The 20,817-nt window shown below is 44.5% G+C and overlaps 2 protein-coding genes across 6 annotated transcripts in view; one reads left to right on the top strand and one right to left on the bottom strand.

Moving 5' to 3' along the window:
* rtn3 (reticulon 3) overlaps positions 1 to 5,796 on the bottom strand; it is a 27,238-nt gene extending 21,442 nt beyond the window's left edge. Inside the window, exon 1 of one of the 3 annotated variants that reach the window (XM_005752966.1) lies at positions 5,465 to 5,796. In XM_005752966.1, the coding sequence (XP_005753023.1) occupies positions 5,465 to 5,555 (91 nt within the window). In that variant the 5' untranslated portion in view covers positions 5,556 to 5,796. The remainder of the gene's footprint in view (positions 1 to 5,464) is intronic. The other 2 variants (XM_013915889.1, XM_013915890.1) reach the window with 2 other exon arrangements.
* A 549-nt stretch (positions 5,797 to 6,345) lies between these two features.
* Positions 6,346 to 17,372, top strand: men1 (multiple endocrine neoplasia I). 3 transcript variants are annotated; one of them, XM_013915892.1, is made up of 10 exons: positions 6,346 to 6,640; positions 8,022 to 8,511; positions 8,585 to 8,793; positions 11,429 to 11,557; positions 12,169 to 12,209; positions 12,868 to 12,955; positions 14,531 to 14,667; positions 15,399 to 15,543; positions 15,891 to 16,064; positions 16,147 to 17,372. In XM_013915892.1, the coding sequence occupies exons 2-10, from the start codon at positions 8,076 to 8,078 to the stop codon at positions 16,672 to 16,674; spliced, it is 1,887 nt and encodes a 628-aa protein (XP_013771346.1). In that variant the 5' UTR covers positions 6,346 to 6,640; positions 8,022 to 8,075; the 3' UTR covers positions 16,675 to 17,372. The 3 variants fall into 3 exon arrangements, with proteins under 3 accessions (XP_013771346.1, XP_013771347.1, XP_013771345.1); XM_013915893.1 differs by having other exon boundaries at positions 6,346 to 6,692; positions 8,030 to 8,511; XM_013915891.1 differs by having other exon boundaries at positions 6,346 to 6,692.
* The last annotated feature ends 3,445 nt before the right edge of the window (positions 17,373 to 20,817 follow it).

The raw sequence follows: 20,817 nt of genomic DNA, 5'->3' as shown, positions 1-20,817 counted from the left end.
TCAAAATTGGACGACTACTTGAATTGTGGGAAAGGAACTTTCGCTGCGTAAAGATGAGGTGTGGCGTTTGCTTTTGTTTCAGCTCAACTGAAGGTGGTACAGGTGGGGCAGGTTAGGGTTGGTGTGGTGCAACATTCCTTCTCTCAGATTCATATTACTGTTACCCTTTCAAAACACCACACCTCTGGTCTTTAACGAGACTGCAAGAACTAAATGGTAAGTGGACTGGTTCTTACATAGTGCTTTTCTACTCTACCTGAGCACTCAGTGCCTTTTCTAATACTCAAACATTCATACCAATGGCTGCATTGACAGGAGAGGAGCCTGGGGTTAGTATGTTGCCCGAGGATATTTGGCATGCAGACTGGGAACAGCCAGGGATTGAACCAACAAACTTAAAAGTGCTGCAGGCACTCCAAGCCAAGCTAAATCCATATGAACCACTGATGCAAGTTTATGTTTTTCAATAGCTTCATTCATATCTGCTTGCGTACAACAAATCAACACCTACAAATCTGCACATACATCAGGTCACAAATTGTGAGATGCGTAAAAATGAGGGGTTTTCTTTGAAAAAGTGTGGAAATACAACAAGAACAACACTTTACATATGAAAGAGGATGGCAGGAACAAGAGACCGTGTTGCCTTTTACCTGAAACAGCTGCTTGTTTACCGTTTTTGTCCCCCTGCATAAACGTTAGCTGAGAAATCTAGTTAAAAGGTGAAAAACAAACTACGAGCTAAAGGAGGCCATACAGCTCAGAGCTAAGGTGAACTCCAGAGTTAGAGATAATTCTCTGTGGATCTGTAGCCACAAATGACTCCTTAAAATAGAAAGTAGTCATTAGTGCAGCTTTAACCAATGTCTTATTGCAGAAATCATGGATCTGGAACAGAGTGCCTATACGACGAGGCTCCATGCAGTCACAATAAGCATCCAGATACCACAGACCGGCATGGGAAAAAATGGACTCTAGCTTCTTAGTTTAGGGCCTGAATGGAAGTGAAGGGAGGCTCTACTGCCATGCCTGCAATTCCTGCTCGAGCTATCTTGTACTGTCCACCCCTGAGGGCTATCTGATTGCCTCTGTGACCCTCAGCAGGGACTGGAGAGAGGAGGGTCAGCTTGGCAAAGAAGGAAGAGAGCCAGCGAGGGGGATGGGGGCTGAAAGAACTCACTGTTCTTTCAAGCTTCGATTGTGTGCTTCACTTTTAACTGCTCAGTGGTGAACCGTTCTCACAAGAAATCATAAACAAAGTCATATAGAAGGTTCTGGCTGTAGGTAGCGCATCACTAACTCCTGGATACTGTCAACTGCAGTAGCTGCAGTCTGCATTAGAGCAAAGCAGAGAAGGGAAAACAGACTGATGGGGGTTAAACATTCACTACTAACGAATGTTTGTTTGCACACATGATACAATATGAATATGGATTTTAACCATCAAATTATGAGCTGATGATTACGATGAGCGCTGCATAAATTCACCACAAACTGCAGCGATACTCTGATGGATTCCAAAGCCAACTCGTCCTGTAAATATGATGCAACATAGTTTGAGAAATGAGGTCCCCATTTCAAAGTGTGCCACTTCCTTTGTGACTACAGCCAATCACCACTGTGGAACTCAAGTGTAATGGACTGAGCAACAGATAGAAGCTGGGCAGGCCAGGACATCTGCTCGCTCCGACATCCACAGACTCAAAATCCTGAGACAATTACCAGGAAAAATGCTGCCAACAATTCTCTAAAAAGCAAAAAAAGAGAGATCCTGAAAAGAAAAAAAATCCCCAAAAACTACAATAATAATTTTCTCTTGTCAATACAACGCTAGCATAACGCATGTAATAACTGGGCCTTAAGCACAGGGAAAGATGCAGTGTGCTGAATTCTGTTTTGAAGCAGAATCATGGGAGAATTTTCTAACATTATTCAGGAATAAGTCATGTTCATGGACTCGTCTCAAAATCTAATCTTTGACACCAAAAGCACCACATCATCTGCAAAAAGCAGGCACGTGATCCTGACGCCACTAAAGTAGAGGCCTCAGACACTTGCCTACACATACAAATTCTATGAATTATGAACAGAATCAATAACGACTTTGACTTATTGCTGACAACGTGGACCGAGCTCTTGCTGTGGTTATACAGGGACTGAATGGCTCATAGCAACAGGCCAGATACTCGAGTAGCACCTCCCACAGGATCCCCCAAAAGGATGCTGTCGAATCTCTCCAAGTTTTAAAACACATTTGGCTGGGCGAAATCCCCCACGCAGTGATGGGAACTGATGAGAAGTTAGCAATTCTGATTCCATTATCGACTCTCATTGGCTCCACTTTGAACGTCACCACCATCTCTAAGCAACATATCAAAGACATTACATTCATGCAAATTAATTACATGCTGAGTGGACTTTTTTGCATGCTGTGGGTATTTCCCATCTTTGTTGTGATCATTGCTGAGGTCGTTACTCAAAAAATTGATTGCACATATTACACAGAACACTTTTCTTAAATGTAATGCAGTCCGTTACTTAATTACTCCCAGGAGAAAGACATTTGTTACACTACTTGTTAAGTTACTTTCATGTTACTCTGTAAACTGATCTGAAACGCGCAGTCTCATAATTACCAATTAACAGCATAAACTTGAGGCTACAGTCCCACACACCAACATAAATCCCTATCCTAATGATGACACACATATCTTCCTCTTAGTATTTAGCAGAAACATGAGCAGGTAGAAACGGAGGCTGCAGCCTGGCTGCTCGTCGGTTTGTTACCTGTTGAAGTTCAGGTGCTTGCAAAGCGCCAACGTTGTGTTAACAAGTATACTGCAGTTGTTTGCAGTCTTCACTTTACCGCCGCGCTCTCATCCTTTTGTGCAATAAAAATAAAAGTAATGTCCATGCTGTAGACTGCCCCACTATTATTCTCCTCCGACACACGACCTGAAATCAGCTGATTGTAGCGGGAGTGCAAGTATAGCTAAGCGGGATCGATCGAAAGAATTGGACTACTGGGATTCCCATCCCTAGTTAACACTAAGGTAGTGGCTAAGGTCAATAATAAAAAAATAACATTATTGTAGGAACTAGGCAGCAAACATCAGTTCTGCCTGCCTGTAATGTCAACGTGGTGTTAATTTAAGACAAACACACAATTATGTTATTGTTAGGTTTCGAGATTAAAGCTAAGAAACGTCTACGAGCAACTAGACATACAGTGGCAGCCTTCCTCACCAGCTCTATTTGACAGCAAAAGCACAGCACAGTCTCTGACAGCCTAAAAATACTGGCCTCATTTACTAATGTGGAAATGAGGCCAGTATTGGTAAAGGTCTTAAGTTCTGTGCACACAAATTTAACCTCTTCTTACCACCTTGCATATTGGACATGCAATAAAAATATATTTTAAAAAAAAGATTCTGCAGGATTCGTGGGATAGTGCCCAGAAATTAATCCGTTAGTGATGACAAACGACACACGTAGTTTAATTAGATAAGACACAAGGAGCAGTCAAATATGTTTAAATTGAGAGATTAAAACCTTTATATTTTCAATAACACCTACTCGGCTCAACTCGAGTCTACTCAGTTTCGGTCGTCTTCCATTAGAGTACCAGCTCAGTGTGGGTGGCTTATCCCTGACACAAACACAAAGTGTTGAGCTGATGGTATACCTGCTGCTCTGTCTTGTTTTCTCTCCATAGACTCAAACAATAGAGAGTTAAATCTCGCTGTCGGGTTAAATTCTTGTGCAGGAGTCACTCTAATGACTCATCTAGTGAAGTCATTTCCTGGCCAATCAGTGGCAAGAAGTGTGTCACATTTTTGGCTCGACTCTGCTTGGTTGGAACCCGAGTAGGTACTAAAAGGAAAGGGACTGCCAGCTAATGGAAAACCATAAAAACTGAGTCGAGTCAGGCCGAGTAGGTACTAGTGCTTTTTTATTCTGCTAGTGTTGATACTGTTGCAAACTTATTGACATGAATATCAATTAAGAAGTTATAGTACTGTGATAACCCTAAACACATATTACACACTAACAACATGCATTTGAAAAAAGTTGTAAAGGATGACAAAGTTATTTCCTTGTAGAGGAGCATCTCTGCAGACAGGCTGCTGATCAGAGTCTAAACACCAGGCGAGTTAGTTCAGTGCTTCATTCATAAAAAACAAACCAGTTACACCTCACACTAACTTGACAATGTTTTCCAGGATTCATACAAGCACAGACAACTCAACTTACTTGCACCATCTGTAACTGTTGAATAATCCGATTATACGAATACTGAATTTTAACATTTATTGTTAAATATATTGTCCTTAATTATTTATCATGTTACGCATTACATGGAAATTTCTGCAAACTTGCCAAACCACAGTTATCTACTTCAGCAGGAAGAATGTGCCACGCCCTGTAGGATCCAGCTGCTGGCATCACCACACCTGCTGCATTTCTTGAAAGTCTACAATCTTATGATTCACGGCTTCAGCTTTGTAGGATTCAGGTGGCGCAACCATGGAGTTTAAATCATGTCAGCCTCATACGCGGATATAGGGAGGGCGTGATGGTGAAACTGTAGATCCAGGTTGTGAGTTTTTGTTTGAGAACGGGCTCCATGTGGAAGTGGAGCTGACGACAGCTATAAACTAAGTAGTAAATGAGCGTGCCGCAGCTCGTCGGGTATGCTGATGTTCATCTGGCTCCCATAATCCAGGCAGTGCCAGCAAAAGGCCGATGTGCCTTTAAGAGGTGCCTCTCTGTGGTAACTGCACAGTGACAACGCCTCTGCACTGCAGGCAAACGCAACATTTCGACAACGTTCAGCAGAAAAACCCGTCATGTAATGTTTCTGCACTTATGAATAAGAATGTAGCTCTAATCGGACAGCAGGATTTACATTTAAATCTAGCTGACATCAAACGTCCCACGCACACGTACTTTAATCAGATGCGTTCCCTTTGTTTTAAACGAGGCCTTTTCAACAGTATTACGCCGTTCAGTAGCAGGCTGGTTACCGTCTGTCAAATATATGATCCCCGATTCTGCAGGGCCGCCTACTTGCTGTGCTCCTGTTTGTCAGTAAGGCCAAATAAAAAGAGGGATTCAAACACCGTGTTAGCTTGTTGTTTCGCCTAAAACGAGCCCAGACAGCAGGCAGGCCACAGCTGCACGGAGCGTGACTGGCAGCCGTGTGTCAGGAAATATCCACGACCACAGGTGTCTCCCATCACAGCTGAAATCAGCTCCTCATCCAGGCAACGGGAGACACAGTGAGGGCGTTCAGCATTACAATGGCTGTAGTCATTACGTTACTGCGTTATAAACTGGACGTTAACCGATATTCATGCGTGTAAATAAAAGCCCAACACATACAGCTTAACGTAAGGTACGAATAAAACACGCATCAAGCTCTACATTTAGCTAGCTACCGTATCCTTTGGTTACTTCTTACCAGACAGCTTTGATTCTTTGGTAGCAGAATTTTGTCCATCGGCAAAGCCTTGCGACGACGATATCTGGGCGGACTGAGTCACTGGATCCATTTTTTATAAGTTACAACACAACTGCACAGAAGCGGCCAAACGTCTGTCGTCTCGGATGGGTTTCTCTTGTAATGGTCTATCAGGGTGTCTGTGACGTCTGACTTTCCTCGAATTTCCCTCAAAAGCGGGACTCGGCTCTGCACCTTCAGCCTATGTCCGAGCACTGGGAGCGGAGCGGAGACGGAGGGAAACGAGGCAGAATGTGGAGGAGGGGCAAAAAAATGTCTGCGTGTGAGACGTTCAAGGCTTACGCTTCCAGTAGGACGTGTCAGCGTTCAACAACACCAGCAAAAAAAAGCCTTTATCATTTATCACCATTGGCTGATCTGTCCGTCTCGCTTCTACTATTTAAAAAAATTATATCAACTACAACAGTGCAGTGTCACTGAATTCCCGAGCAGCACATAAAAAACAGACCACAGCATCACAACAACGACTCCTTAGCACAGGACACCACGGACAATACCTTTTGTACTTCGGAAATTAGCTATTAATTTACTGGGAGACTGAATTTGAAATACGTTTAATCGAAATATTAGATCATGAGTGCAAATCCACGATTTCGATCAACGTGTACAATGACAATAACAGGTTATTCTGTTCTATTCTGTAGACACACATATGTCTGAGCTTGTGTCATAGCCAACGACATACTGTTTTAATTAAAGATAAATATGCCGTGAGTTCAACTCTGCGGTACATTCTTATGTTATCCTAAATGTTTCATGCTCTATACGTGCCCCGTTTTCCGTTATGTAACATTTACTGTTGTTCCATTTTAAAGCACGTATCTCTTAAAGGCGTCGTGGTGACCTCTACTGGGGGTGTAGGGGAATACCCTAAAATGAACTGCATTTCCCAGCATACACGAGGAAAACCCCACTGCGCAGGACTTACGATCTCGAAGCATAGGGATGGGCCTAAAGGCGCACATTTGCGCTCGAGAAAAGCGTGCTTGTTGCTGTGAGATCTGCTTCGAGACGCAAACGTCGACATATGCCAACTGACTTTCGGGCAGATTGAGCTGCGCGGCAAAAGAAAGGGGACACAAACAAAAACATGTGGCGCGAGCTGTGAGAAAACGGGTATGCGATCACTTAAACATTGGTCAGATTGTTGGCTGATGTAGAGCTGAGGGTGAGTTGGTGTTGTTGTATAGCTGGTGCGATATATTTTCCAAAAGCTCCAATAGTGGTGACTTTAGCTGATAGCCGCTCGTTAGCTTGTTAGCTTAATAGCTGCTCATTCAGGCAGATAACGTATTCCCCTCAGCTTGTGACTCATTTTCGGGTTTGGTTTGTGTCTGCATGTCGTCCGACTTATTGAAACAAAGCAGGACTAATTCAGCAAATTAGCGCGGCTTGAAAGGCGAAATGAGTAGCTAACTTAATTTAGTAAAGTTAGCTAGTTAGCTTACGTCACACATTATTCTACCATATAAATGGACCTAACGGAGTATTTCGTATTAGGATGACAGAGTGTTCGCCCCAGTGGTGTTCCGGATGCGTTTCGGCACAGTGATCGTTGTCATGAAACTCTAAAAGAGCGGCTGTTTGCAGCTCTGCATTGAATGTACGCAGGTAGCAGTGAATCTGCCCCGCCCACCGAAGCGCCATATAACCGGCGTTAGCGGCATATATGTAACCGGCATTACGCAACAAGTCCAGCCACTCAGCCCCGGTCCAATGTTATGTCAGTGTTTATGTCTTAGTCTGTTCAGCACTTAACAGTTACTGCTGGCATTATTAACCTTCATTAATAACCAATAAATGTTTCGTATACCCCTTCATACCCGAGACTGTAAACCTAACGTGACACATGTTATGCTGCGTTGTGTGCGGTGTAACTTCTGTTAGCTTTCTGTGTAGAAATCAGTGTTACAGTATCGCTATCTTACGTTCGTATATGAAATATTTAAAATAAACCCGTTTTAATGAGTGTCGTATTCGTCTGTGCTGACGTGGTTTGTCACACGCATTCACCAGACCAGAGAACAGCGGCCACAGCAAATGTTTCCTTGTGAATGGTAAATGGTCTGTATTTGTATAGCGCTTTACTTGGTCCTAAGTACCCCAAAGCGCTTTACACTATACACAATCATCCACCCATTCACACACTGGTGATAGCAAGCTACAGTGTAGCCACAGCCGCCCTGGAGCGCACTGACAGAGGCGAGTGAATGAATTAAGTAATTTAAAACTTACAGTAACTATAATGTATGAACTTACTGACTTTTATTTAAAGATTAATGAAATAAGTCTGCTTTTATAGTAGTGAACTGTTTTGTTTTTAATGTTTTCATCTTCATTGAGAAACCAGAGTTCTTGGCGATGAGCCAGTACGTAGGAAACACGTGGTTTTCTATAAGGAATTATTTTTAATGGGTCAGCTTTGGAATTTGCCTGTTTCCCACAGTTTAGTGTGTGATTTGCAGTTACAGATGAACTGACTGCTCTCCCCGTTCAGTACTGCAGGTGAGGAGGCACGCGTACATCAAAGTTGTGACTGACAGCAGGCATCATGGGTTTGCACTCGGCCCAGAAGAAGCACTTTCCTCTGCGGGGAATCGACGGAGTCGTTCAGTTGTTTGATGCAGAGCTCCGGAAACCAGAGCCGGACTTGGCTCTTCTTTCACTGGTCTTGGGTTTTGTTGAGCACTTCCTGGCTGTGAACCGAGTCATCCCCATAAATGTTCCAGGGGTCCGTTTTGAACCGCTGGAGCCGGATTGTCCCATGTCTTGCTTCCCCACAGTGGAGCTGGGCATGATTTCTGCTCTGTATGAGCGGTTCACAGCACAGATCCGTGGGGCTGTGGATCTGTCCCAGTATCGGAGAACTGCTGCGGGATCCAGCAGAGAGCTGGTGAAGAAGGTATCGGATGTGATCTGGAACAGTCTCAGTCGTTCTTACTTCAAGGATCGAGCCCACATCCAGTCCCTATTCAGCCTCATCACAGGTAACATGGTTTTTCTCATGATGCTTGTTAGGTGAGTCCAACATTTATTGATTAATTGTTGAATTTGAACCAGGTACCAAACTGGATAGTTCTGGAGTGGCCTTTGCAGTAGTGGCTGCCTGTCAGGTCTTGGGTCTAAATGATGTACACCTGGCACTATCTGAGGACCACGCCTGGGTGATATTTGGTAAAAATGGTGAGGAGACAGCAGAAGTCACCTGGCACGGGAAGGGTAACGAGGACCGGCGAGGACAAACCGTCACAGCAGGAGTCAATGAGAAGGTGAGGCCCGTCTGTCAGCAGAATGAACCAGCTGCCTCTAGCTCTATCAGTATGCTCAGTGTAGCCAGTGAATGTGACACGTTTTAGACACCGCAGTCAAGCCTATTTCTTTCATGTATTTTAACTTCTACAGATCATTAAGCTCTTTAAAATGTCGCGATTAAAAAAAGAAAAACATCATGAAAAGTCTTCCCTGCATAGAAATGTGAGAGATGGTCAATGTACAGTCGTTGATACTAATTCCACGAGAAGAGTGTGGTGCTAAACCACTCATGTGGTTGGAATTAGAGTTAGAGCGACATCACGCTGGGTTGATATTCTGACACTATAGTGAGCAGTGTAAGTAAAAGAAGGACATTTTCCACCAGCGACAGCAGCAGCGTGCTCTAGTAGGAGTGAGACTGCATGGGTCATATGTTAGCACCAAAGAGGCCTACTCCATGTCTGCTGTTCATGCAGACAGAAAGAAATTTCTATGCACACATGAATAGAATAATCCTTTAATTGTCCCACAAGGGGAAATTTGGGTGTAACAGCAGCAAGGAAGACACATATACAAACAAACGGTACACAAGACACAGAACAGAAACATACACACTTTTTACATATTTCCATCAAGGACAAGATCATGACCCCGATGTAAAGGAGTTTTGTAGAGAGGATACGAATGTACGATATTTTTGCTCAGAAAATGATCGATAAATGTTGGATTGGTTACATTTGCAGGGATTTAGAAGATGAAGTCATGCTGTATGTAGTGCTTAAAAAATAATCTTAAGCTGTGTACACACTGGGAGTGATTTGGTGGTCACACGTCGCTCTGAGGCTGCCAGCTGGTTACTTTTGCACATTTCAGGACTCAAATATATCTGACACACATCAAAGCTCTTGAGGAAGTCAGTCACGTCATCTGTTCATTCAACTGCAGTTAAATGAATTCTGTTTTCTTACTTCTCGCAATCCAAGTGTGCAATCCGATCCGCTGTAGGACAAACAGCGCCACTCTTCATCTGCAGCGAGGCATCGAGGAGGCTGTAAAACTTAATGTAAGGAGTCAAATAAGAGTTTACAGGTCAGCAAAGCTCATTCTGTGTGATGAGAGCGATGCTGAGGCGAGTTGTTGTGGATATTCCAACCTTTCCTGTTGGTAAGCACTGCTGGTGTCGTCGCTGTTAGCAGCCGGTAGCCAGCGTTAGTGAAGCGGATCCTAACATTGACGATAATAAAGTCTCGTAAGATTTGAGAATGTAATCAAACTGTTTATCAGAAGGAAAGTGTGATTTTTAGGGCAGACCAACATTAGCTGCTATAGTATTAGCTTTCTGAAAATGCACTTACACACTAATCAGTGTATATTTATGAGGTTTTTTTCTATTAAACCTCAAAAGTTACTTTCTGTACTTCAGATTTATTGCATCACCAGCTGTTATTTGACTCATAATCACTTGAAATATCCAAAAAGCATTTACTTTCTATAATCCCTGATCACCATGTTGCTGTGAAGTGCTTCCAGTGTGTACACAGCTTTAGGCAAATCTTGGGACTCGGGGTGGCTGTAGCTCAGGAGCTCGAGCAGATTGGTCCCTGGCTGGCTGGTCCAGTCAAATCAAAGTATCCATGGGCAATCCCATGAAGTTGATTCTGTCACCACTCAGCTGACTGCAGGTTCCCGCAGCCTTATAAACATTATCTTTGCACACTGACTGAAACTAGCCCACTGAGTGAACAATGGGCTGTGACGCTGAGACTAATCCTGCTAGTGGAGCTGATCACAGCCACAGAAACAGCAATTCGAAACAACAACATTGCAGCTGTGGAAGCAGAGCAACTGGTTTCAGCCTGTCTCTACAATACAAAGCCCCAGCATCCAAAATCAGCATGGAGGAGAGGAGGGCACTCACATCACTTAGTAATGACAACAACATTATCATCCTCGCAGCAGACAACGGTAGGTGGATGGTTTTGCTAAACCAGAAAGGCTATCATGAAATGAGACCCAGGAAGTGGTTACTGTAGGGTGACAGATTCTCTGAAGCAATTAGAATGAGACGGTGCTATTGGCCGGACGTCATACCACAGGCATTATGGAGGGGAATTTACACCAAGTCTGTATAGTTTACTGAAGACATAAACAGGATGCACCTTTACGACCAACTGTCCTTATGATCGACTCGGTCACCTTTAACATTTCAACTTTTTTGGCTTCAATCCTCAACCCGTTGGTAGGCAGCTTTGAATCAGGTCCCTCGGCACAAACAGAGTAACATAGTGTAGCTGTTAAGTGCAGGAGGATTGTCAGGATTTATACATCGGGGAAACCAAACAACCTCTGGCTACAACACAGAAGAGCCACTGAAAACATCCAGATGAACAGAATCCACTCTTTGGGATTTCCTTATCTGGATGAGTGAGCATGCATCAAGATATCTTTGGGCAAGATACCGACTCCAAGTTTCTCTCTGATGCGTCCATCGCAGTGTGGATGTTGGATAGAAAGCACTCAGGCATAAATAAGTGCTTGTATGAATGGGTGAATTAGGCATGTTGTATAGAAAAGCACTATATAAGAGCAAGTCCATTTACCATTTACCATTTATTCACAAAGTGTAGCTGTGATCCTTCGTCTGTCCCTCAGAGCTGGCTGTATCTGAAGGGTTCCTACATGAAGTGTGACAGAAACATGGAGGTGGCCTTCATGGTTTGTGCCATCAACCCATCACTGGACCTGCACACAGACAGCTCCGAGCTTCTGCTGCTGCAACAGGTGAGGCCTGCACCTACAGGGTAACGATGAATGTTTGTTTTACACAGCAAAAAATCTGCATCAAGCCTCCAGAGGTTGTTTTAAAATATGCAGATGAACTGTTGACTTAGTCCACTGCCACGTTTAATATATGCAGCTCACTGAAGGCTGACGGCAGCCGTCCTATTTCACACGGAAGCAAACAGGGTGAGTCTAAAGGGGGCGCGGTGTGTACTAGACGATCTTCATTTAAAGGTTTTCATAACATTTTTCTGATTAAAAGTGAAATAATAGAAAATACTGGCTCAATTAATTTGTGTTAATATTTAAAAATATAGAAGTAAAAGCTTTTCTGGACATGGACAGTAAAACTCTGACCTGAGGGATTTTAGGTTGGGCAGTGAATTAGTGTTGATATTGATTAACGTCCACACCATCATCAGCTCTCGTTTTCAGCAGCACAGAAACAACAGTCGTACAGTTTGTGATTACATTGTAATTTTATAATCTACACCTGGAACAACTGGAAACATTGTACTGCCTGTGAAAGTCCATCCAGGCACACATGAAGGAAATACGCTACAGTCTTGCACTTGGTTTCCTCACCTTTCTTTTTCCCGTTGCTTTACCAGAAACTCCTCTGGCTATTGTATGAACGAGGCGACCTGGACAGGTGAGTGTGTACCAGTGCACTGCTGAGGATTCATTAAAGACTCTTTCAGATTTGCCCTGACACCAGCTGAGCAGCAAGCGTGCTCACTTTACCGTAACATTTAATGGTACATCGATGTACGTCTGTCAGCACGACACAACTCAGGCCGACCCAAGATTAGGACAGTGTGCCATCATGTTGCTTCTCTTCCTGCCATCTTTGGTTTCCACCCAGTGCTTTTAGCGAGTGACTGAACCCACAGTAATCGGAGGGGGCAGAGACCAAAGCGTTGAAGTCTGAACATATTTCATAAACTCACAATACAGAGTTAAAAAGACAGTTTATGTAGTTTTAGTTGGCTAAGGTGAACACTAGTGCTCCCTCATTCACTTTGCTGTAATATTTACATATCTTATTACACAGTTTATAAAATATGCTTTTACAGTGAACTCGTTACTGTGATGAAGGTCAGATTTCATCACATAGCTGTGAGCTGTCATTTAGAAGGTCCAGCTTTGATGAATAATGGGTGTCACGGTGTTCTATATTATGCAGGGTCAGGGTCATTAAGGCGTCCATAATTGGAGAAAACAGAAATGTTACATGTGCTGTATTTAAAAAAATGCTTACGTAACTCCTCGAAGTTGACATTGTGCTTCTGTCTCGGCTTACGCACCAGATATCCCATGGCCATGGGCACTCTGGCAGACCTTGAAGACCAGGAACCAATTCCAGGAAAAGAGAACCCCCTGAAAATCCACCTGAAGGTAAGAGATCAACCAGTTTCCCAGGTCACATAGCAGCGAGCAGGGAAGACTTACAGGCTTCATATTTACAGAACGTGTCAAACTTTTCGTGTAGATCTTCTGCATTAGTGGGGCTGAAGATCAGACAGCAGTTTTTCATCTTTGTCTGTACAATACAAGCTACTGGAAATCAGCTGCTGGTCTCTATCAAGACAGTGTGGAAAGAGACCTGGAGTAAGCATTACTGCTCAGTTGAGTCCAAAACCAAGGAGGGGGTGCTAACAACACTGAAAGTGACTGGCTGTTTGTTTACACGTGTCCAACTGACTGCTGCATAGATAAATAACAGCCTCACTCTGCCATTGGCTGTGTGAGAGGACTGTCAAACTTAGATGCTGAGCGCTCTGCTGGCCCAGGGGGGCTAAGCTATGAGGCCTTTTATGACGTCATGTGTAGTTAGAATATACCGTAATGTTCCAGCACCCTCTAGTGGACAGACTGTGCAGAGCACTGTAGTATTTAAATGCAGAGTGGTGTATAAAACAATAATAATAACTTTACTTGTATAGCACTCTTCACAGGATAAGAGCCACAGAGTCCTTCACAATAACATTAACAACACAATGGATCATACAGCACAACTCTAATTGTGCCAGTCTAAATAAATAAGTCATGAATACAATCAAGGCAACATTACGATGGAGGTAAAGCTTCCCATAACCTGGGGGCCTCCGCTCTAACTGATCCACCTCCTCTGGTCTTAAAACGTGTTGGTGGGGCTGATCTCAGGCTGTGAGAGGGAGCGTGGGGTTGTAAAAGATCAGAGATGTAGGCAGGAGCGTCACCACTCAGAGCTTTAAAGTCAGTACTAAGAATTTGAAATGAATTCTAAAACGTACTGGGAGCCAGTGTAATGAGAGTAAAACCAGTGCTGTCTTTGTGCCTTTGTTAAGAGGCTCGCAGCAGCCTTCTGGACCGACTGGAGACGGTTACGATTCTTTTTTGCTCAAACAAAGAAAAAGACTTTAACAACAATCTAAGAGAGATGAAATAAAAGCATTTCTAACTCAGATTTAGACAACAAGGTTCAGTTTGGAGATGTTTCTTAGCTGAAGAAGGCTGTTCCTAATTAACTGTCCAGAGTGTTGCTCTAGGGACATGGCAGAATCCAAAATAACACCGATGTACCCGAGGCTCGGCTGGAGCCAAGAGGACCAAGATATAAACACAAAGAGAGTGAAAAAGGTGACTGAGGGCATCATGGGAATCCCCCAGCAGCCTAGAGTCAGTCTCCCGAATCCAAACTGGAAGCCGGTTCCACAGAAAAGCGGTACTGTGATGGTACTGGTGGTACTGGTGGTGACAGCATGCAGGAAGTTGCACACCTGCTGGATCTCTCTGGTTAACACCCTTCTTCCTGTTTGATGCTCAGGTCCAGGTGCTTGTTGGGATCACTGGAGTTCTGGTTTGCTGCTCGTTGTCAAACTGAATAAACGTCTCCACCATGACCTGTTGCTGAACGCTGATACTGAACCCTCTTAATTCTGAGTTCAGCATCATTTTGTTAACTTTCTTTGATCTGTCTGTGTCTCTCAGGCCGTCACTTCTGCTCAGAAGCACTATAACAACGAGCACATCTACCCCTACATGTACCTGGCTGGCTTCCACTACAGGCACAGGAGTGTGCGGGAGGCCCTGAGGTCCTGGGCTGAGGCCGCCCAGGTCATGCAGGAGTAAGTTCACACTAATGAGACTCCTGATCCAGGAAGCGTCCAGTATCTCTGCATCCTCACAGCTCCTCCCCCGGCGTGCTGATGATTCTGAATGAAGTGTTTGGATAAAGTGACAAATAGAAGAAAACAAAATTATATTGATCTCACTTTTAAGTAGTGTTATTCAGACACTAGACACTTTTTCTTCTTTTAGCTGGTCCCAGATGACGTTTGTACGTGAATGCTATTTCAGCAGATGAACACAAGATGGCACTAAAACAGCAGCTGTGTTTCCTGCCCTTGTGGTTCTTTGTGGGTGCTTTGTTGCTTCGTTATGAACCCAGCCACCACTAAGGGCTCAGTCACACTTGGCCTGGAAAGGTGTGGTGCTCAGTCCAGGAAGTATCCAGCTCTGCATCCTCATGTGCTCTCCTCCCTCTAAACACTGTTCATGATCTGCAGTTATAAATAGCAGCTCTGACCCACCACACACATTCTCTCCACATCCATCAGCTTCCGTTTCCTGCTCCCCATTGTTCTTCAGGTTCAGCCCACGCTCTGCTGCCTCACACAGAAATATGTGCCCGTGCTTTGTTTTGTTTTTTGAACCTGTCCACTTGTTCCTCACTTGTTGTCATGTCTGCCACATGTCACAGCATCCTGTTTTTACTCTTATATTTTTTCTGGACTTCATGCTGTGACAGGAGAAAAGCGCATGTATGTATTAAAGCTCCTTCTCCACCTTCCTGCAGCTATAACTATTTCCGCGAGGATGAGGAGATCTACAAGGAGTTCTTTGACATTGCAAATGATGTCATCCCTACCTTGCTGAAGGAAACAGCGACAGCAGCAGAGAGTCCTGGGGAGGGAGGAGAGGAGACAGAAGGAGGGGACGAGGTGAATGTTTCTCCAGAGCACATACACCCACAGACAGGCCGTAGGTGGAGAAGGGCTCCACTAGCAGCTGTTCTGTAATAATGCAAAGCTCTAATTCTCTCTTCAGTAACAATCACACCACCACCTCAACCCAACAGAACATGTTCTTTCTCTTGCTCCTTATCAGATGACTTCCAAATTCAGCTTCTCTCTGATAAAGCATGTGGAACATGTAGAAACTCGTGAACATTAACAGACACCAACAGAGCGCACCTCCACCTGAGTTTAGGTCATCTTGTTAGATGCACATCATGAATATTACTCACTGACAGATGTGGCCTCAGTCTTGCACCTCTGCTCTCTTGCAGGATCAGCCCAAGCAGGCAGCGGCTGTCTCTGCACTGCAGGACCCCGAGTGCTTTGCCCATCTGCTGCGTTTTTATGACGGCATCTGCAAGTGGGAGGAGGGGAGTCCCACGCCGGTCCTTCATGTGGGCTGGGCCACGTACCTTGTCCAGTCTCTGAGTCGCTTTGATGCCCAGGTGAGTTGCCGGTGACTGCAGGAGAGCCACAGACGTGTTAGCGCTTTCTAGCTAAACACACATTTGTGCTCCGATTCCAAAGGTGCGTCAGAAAGTAACAATCATCACCAAAGAGCCAGATCCCCAGGACGACGACGACCAGTCGAGCGAGGACTTCAGGGAAGGGCGCAGGCGTGGCCCCAGGAGGGAGTCCAAGCTGGAGGACCAGAGCTCTCCTCCTTCTGCCGCTCCTACCTCCCCGTGCAGCCAGCCGGCTGCAGTGGCAGCTCAGCCCAAGAAGGTGGGAGAAGGAGGGCTCCGCCGGCGCTCCTCCCAGGGACTACGTGCTGGAGACATTGAAGGAAAACCCAAGTCCCCCAGTCTCCCAGACTCCGCATCTTCTCCTTTCTCCCCGGAGCAGGCCCCCCTCTCGCCAGCTGGCACTGTAATCGCCTTTCAGAGTGAGAAGATGAAGGGGATGAAGGAGCTCCTGTGCGCTGCCAAGGTGAACTCCAGCGCCATCAAGCTGCAGCTCACCGCACAGTCACAGGTCCAGATGAAGAGGCAGAAGAGCACTCCGGCGGGAGATTACTCCATGTCATTCCTGAAGCGCCAGCGTAAGTCACTGTAGACATCCTGATTGTTGCAGGAAGAGACTGTAGGACATACTGTGAACAGAGACGGGGACACCGATTAACCTCGATCCTGCTTGTCAACGTTTTTACCAGTGTTTTCACCCAGAGGGCCCTCTCAGTCAATATCCTAGTTCGAGCAATATGTCTGACATGCACAGATGATCTTGAGTTAAGCGTCACTTATCAGGTTGGAACATTTAATTGAGTTTTTATTTAAGAAATGGTTTCTGGAGACGTGCCTGGTTTGATCGTCAGTTTGCGTTTTGATTGGCAGCCTGTTAGGTATCCGTTACATGCTGTCTGGATGTTTAAAGCCAAAGTGATGAGGACCAGAACAGGATTTTCAGACGTGTAAAATACCAACATGAACTAACCTGTTCATGACTGAAGCCTCAGAAGTGTTTAAATTTAGGATAGTTACTGTGTAACATTGTCCACTCTGCTCTACTGACAGCTTCTTTCTTATCAGCTCTATGTTGCCTTACTTTGCCTTTCTTCTTTTTTAAAGTAGGTGGCCTTTAGTTTTGAGAATAGCTGAGTTAGACGGATTTCTAACAATGAGAAGAGAGCAGTAAGACCATGCACTGTTGAGACAGAGCCACATTAGATGGCACTGCTCCATCAAATTTGATTGACTTGTGGTTTGTGTTCTTGTTTTTCTATCTGCAATAATAAAGCTCTGATGAAAACGGAACGACATGTGGTCCAATGATGTGTATTACATATATATGAAGGCGCCTTCACATGCTGTGAGTATGCTTCTGGTACATCATGCAGGATGTTAGTGGCTCGCCTTCCTCACGATGATCTTCCAGAGACGACACGAGCTCTGCTTGAGCAAAAGGAGATCAGGCAGTGATGTCAGCTGACTAGTGTGCGCTAAAGTTCCACGTCATATCCACTCAAAACAGAAAAGGCACAGACTGCATGGCCTCACTACTATGAAGTAGTGTCACTAAATATTTTTCAAAAAGTTCATAACATGCTAAGCTAATATCTGCAAAAGGCCAAAGTCAGACCTTGTAAAATGCTGAGTTAAGTGATGATGTACAGTTATGTGTTTTCATACTTCAGAAGGAGTAAAAATATTCTTCATGTTTGAAAGTCTGCTGAAAGCCTCCTGCTTCAGCATGTGATGGACGATGTTCATGTAAGAAAGCCACACATGCATGAAGTCAGTTACAGTGAACACAGACAGAAATGTTCACCTCATCAGTGAGCATGCGCGACTTTTGAACTTGCCATCTGAACAGTTAAGTCGTCAGTATTTTCAGGTCCAGATTGCGATGAGAGAAAGTCGCACGTATGAAGAACTCTAAGCGGAAAATAACTGAGATCAAACTTTAAAACAAGCCTGACGGGCTTTTCTCGTAGAGCTGGCAAATCACGCCTTTAAGCGTGTTCGTGCCAAGGGTTTATTTCAGACGTGATTTTGCCACGTTTGAAAAGGATGTTCATCTGAGGGCGCAGGAGCGCGCAGAGGTGGGAGGCTTACTGAGGGGACCGTGCTCGCTCACGCGTGCTCTGACTCGAGCGGCTCTCGGCTGTGTCACCGCGCTGCCTCTGCCTGCCTAAACGTTATAATTAGCCGGTTCCGATCAGTCGTCCCGGGGCCATTTCACAGAGTTCGCCTGCCCGTGCTTCCGTTCTCTCCGCCGATATCAGCAGCGGCTATGTGTGAGTAAAAAGCCAGCCAGGCTCCGCGCAGCAGCAAGAGGTGTCTCCAGACATGGACCGGATAGGAGTGTCATTCCTGGACCCGCTGGATGACTACGAGCTCATCCACAGGATTGGGTGCGGCACCTACGGAGATGTTTTCAAGGTGAGTGAGAACCTGTCCCCGTGTTTGCACCGCGCTGACAGAGAAAGCCTCCATCAGGGCGCTGGGGATGTCACTTCCTGTCATCAAGGTGAAACTTCGTCTTTTTGGACAAGTACAGAGCCTGATGTGACACAGCAGTCCCTACCGAGCCACAGAATCAGAAAAAGTCCGAGTTGCATTTTGTTTACTGACACATGATCAGTGTGTCAGACTGTGCGCCTCCAACAAAGCTGTAGTGCAGGTTTCCTGCAGAGCGCTGCGGTACTAGCGTGCTGCGTGCGCGGGGCCACAGGTTCGTAATATTTTCATGGAGGTGTGCGGAGAAATCTCCTGTTTTCACTGCTGTCACTGAAGAAGTGGCAGAATCAACACATTATCGACGAAACAAGCGAGTAAGAAAGGCTGATGTTGTCAGATGTGCAACAAATGCGTTCCTCGTAGTGTCATATCTGCCGTTTCACATAGGTGGCAGGATTCTGAAGTGAACCGTGTCATCTAATCGAAATATTAACCCCTGACTGGAACCGTGCAGTTAACACACCCTGGTGGCTTGTGCATCCAGTTTGTATTTGACAGCACGGACAGAAACCCTGTTGCTTTTATGGAAAAACAAACACGTTTATTTTAGCAGCTTGCGGCCGTGAGTCTAATGTTCAACGAATAAAACGACTAAAGTGTGTCTTAAACTGCCAGGCATCCACCCTCAGCTCTAAGTCAGGTTATCTTAAATATAGCAGGGGTGTGTCAAACTGCATATGTAGCATTCTTGTTCTTCTATGTTAAACTTTTAAGGATCACAGCAACCAAATAAGCAATAATTAACCTTTTACTTCTATGACAGTGTTGGGGTGAACTGTATGAAACAAAAACGTTTCAAAGAAACATCTCGGTTTTTAGGTTAGATTTAAATTTTTAGATACATAGTATCCAATAATGTTTTTATATAATTTATATATATTGTTTTAATAACTTTCAGCGATACCTTTCACAAACTAGCTGGTCTGCTTGGTCAGAATGCATGAGCCGGACAAAGAGGACTAAACAGCAATGACGGAGCAGAGTTTCAGTACTAGCGCTGATGTCCTAGTAAAACTTCACTGTTGTTTAACACAAAACACAATCAAGAGAGATGCCCCCCCCCTCCATAAAATCTATAGAAAAGGCCATTAACTGACAGAAACAGGATGTTGACTCTTTTTGTTCTTTAAAAATGGGTCACAGTGAACAACTTTCCACAGTGAAACCTCAGAAATCTCATCAAAGACTAAATCACTGTAACTCTGTATGAAACCGTCCTCAAATAAGAGAAAATGCACAGTTTGCTGAAGACTCTCTCAATCCACAATTTATCGTTTACAGCTGTCTTTCCCACGACATCTGAAATATGGCAACAGGCGTGCTGTGTTTTTGCTTTGCTTTCAGTGGTTTGCACACGGCAGGCCTGACAGCCTGTGTACACGACACTGTGGGCTGAATGTTGAACGAGTACAGCAGCAGTGTTGTGTCCTGCCTGTCTGAGTGTAAGTGCCAACAGCCCCGGCATGGCTGAGATGTTCACACTGGGAGTGTTATGTTATCTTCAGGTGCAGCTGAGGAAGTTCTGAAGTTTAATTGTGTGTAACGTCTTTGTTTTTCCCTAATGAGCATTTATAAAAACTGTTTTACAGCAGTTTCATTGTTCTGTAAGCATTAAGACTGAAGGAATGGGTTTTATATGTGCAGCTTGTTCAGCTGTACCTTTACTAACACCACTGAAGGAAGAACAAACTGTGCGTCACCTTGTCACAGGAAAGTCCGTGTATTAACTTGATGATTTAAAACATTGACAAATGTTTTACACTCCTGGAAACACAGACCAGGGATACCTGTTCAGTCACTATTATTTTCCCTTTGATCTGCATCAGGTTGAAGCAGTTTCCATGCCTCCCTCAGCAGGCTGTGGGACAGTGGATCCAGTTTAAAGTTTCAGAGCTCTAATGTGCAGCCATCACCTCAGAAGCAATCAGCAGCAGAGAGAGTGCATACAGTGATGAATTGAATGTTTGTGTGCAAACCAGCAAATTAACAGAAGGATTTCTCTCATCCTTTTTTACCCCTCGGATTTAAAAGGCTGATGGTTAGGTAGGCGGAGGGCTTAGACACCCAAGTTAGTGGATGTGATAACTCAAGAACAAGGTGACGTTAGATTTTGAAATTGATGCCATAGGTGTGTCTACTTGGAGGCTGAGGGGAACCACTTGTGGTTAATGACAATTTAATATGTTGTTTGGAGTAGGTGGCTCTCAAAGGGACAGTTTTCCATTAAAAAAGAGACATA

This window comes from Pundamilia nyererei, unplaced genomic scaffold (genome assembly GCF_000239375.1).
Source record: "Pundamilia nyererei isolate P.nyererei 1_Seehausen unplaced genomic scaffold, PunNye1.0 scaffold00393, whole genome shotgun sequence".
Classification (NCBI taxonomy): domain Eukaryota; kingdom Metazoa; phylum Chordata; class Actinopteri; order Cichliformes; family Cichlidae; genus Pundamilia; species Pundamilia nyererei.
Note: the sequence above shows the minus strand (reverse complement) of the source record. Positions and strands in the feature narration are given on the sequence as shown.

Bases quoted from the DNA above. Each gene is read 5' to 3' on its own strand.
- men1 (XM_013915892.1), top strand. From the start codon at position 8,076: ATGGGTTTGCACTCGGCCCAGAAGAAGCACTTTCCTCTGCGGGGAATC. The intron at 8,794-11,428 runs GTGAGGCCCGTC...TCTGTCCCTCAG, and splicing joins CAGCAGGAGTCAATGAGAAG to AGCTGGCTGTATCTGAAGGG. The intron at 14,668-15,398 runs GTAAGTTCACAC...ACCTTCCTGCAG, and splicing joins GCCGCCCAGGTCATGCAGGA to CTATAACTATTTCCGCGAGG.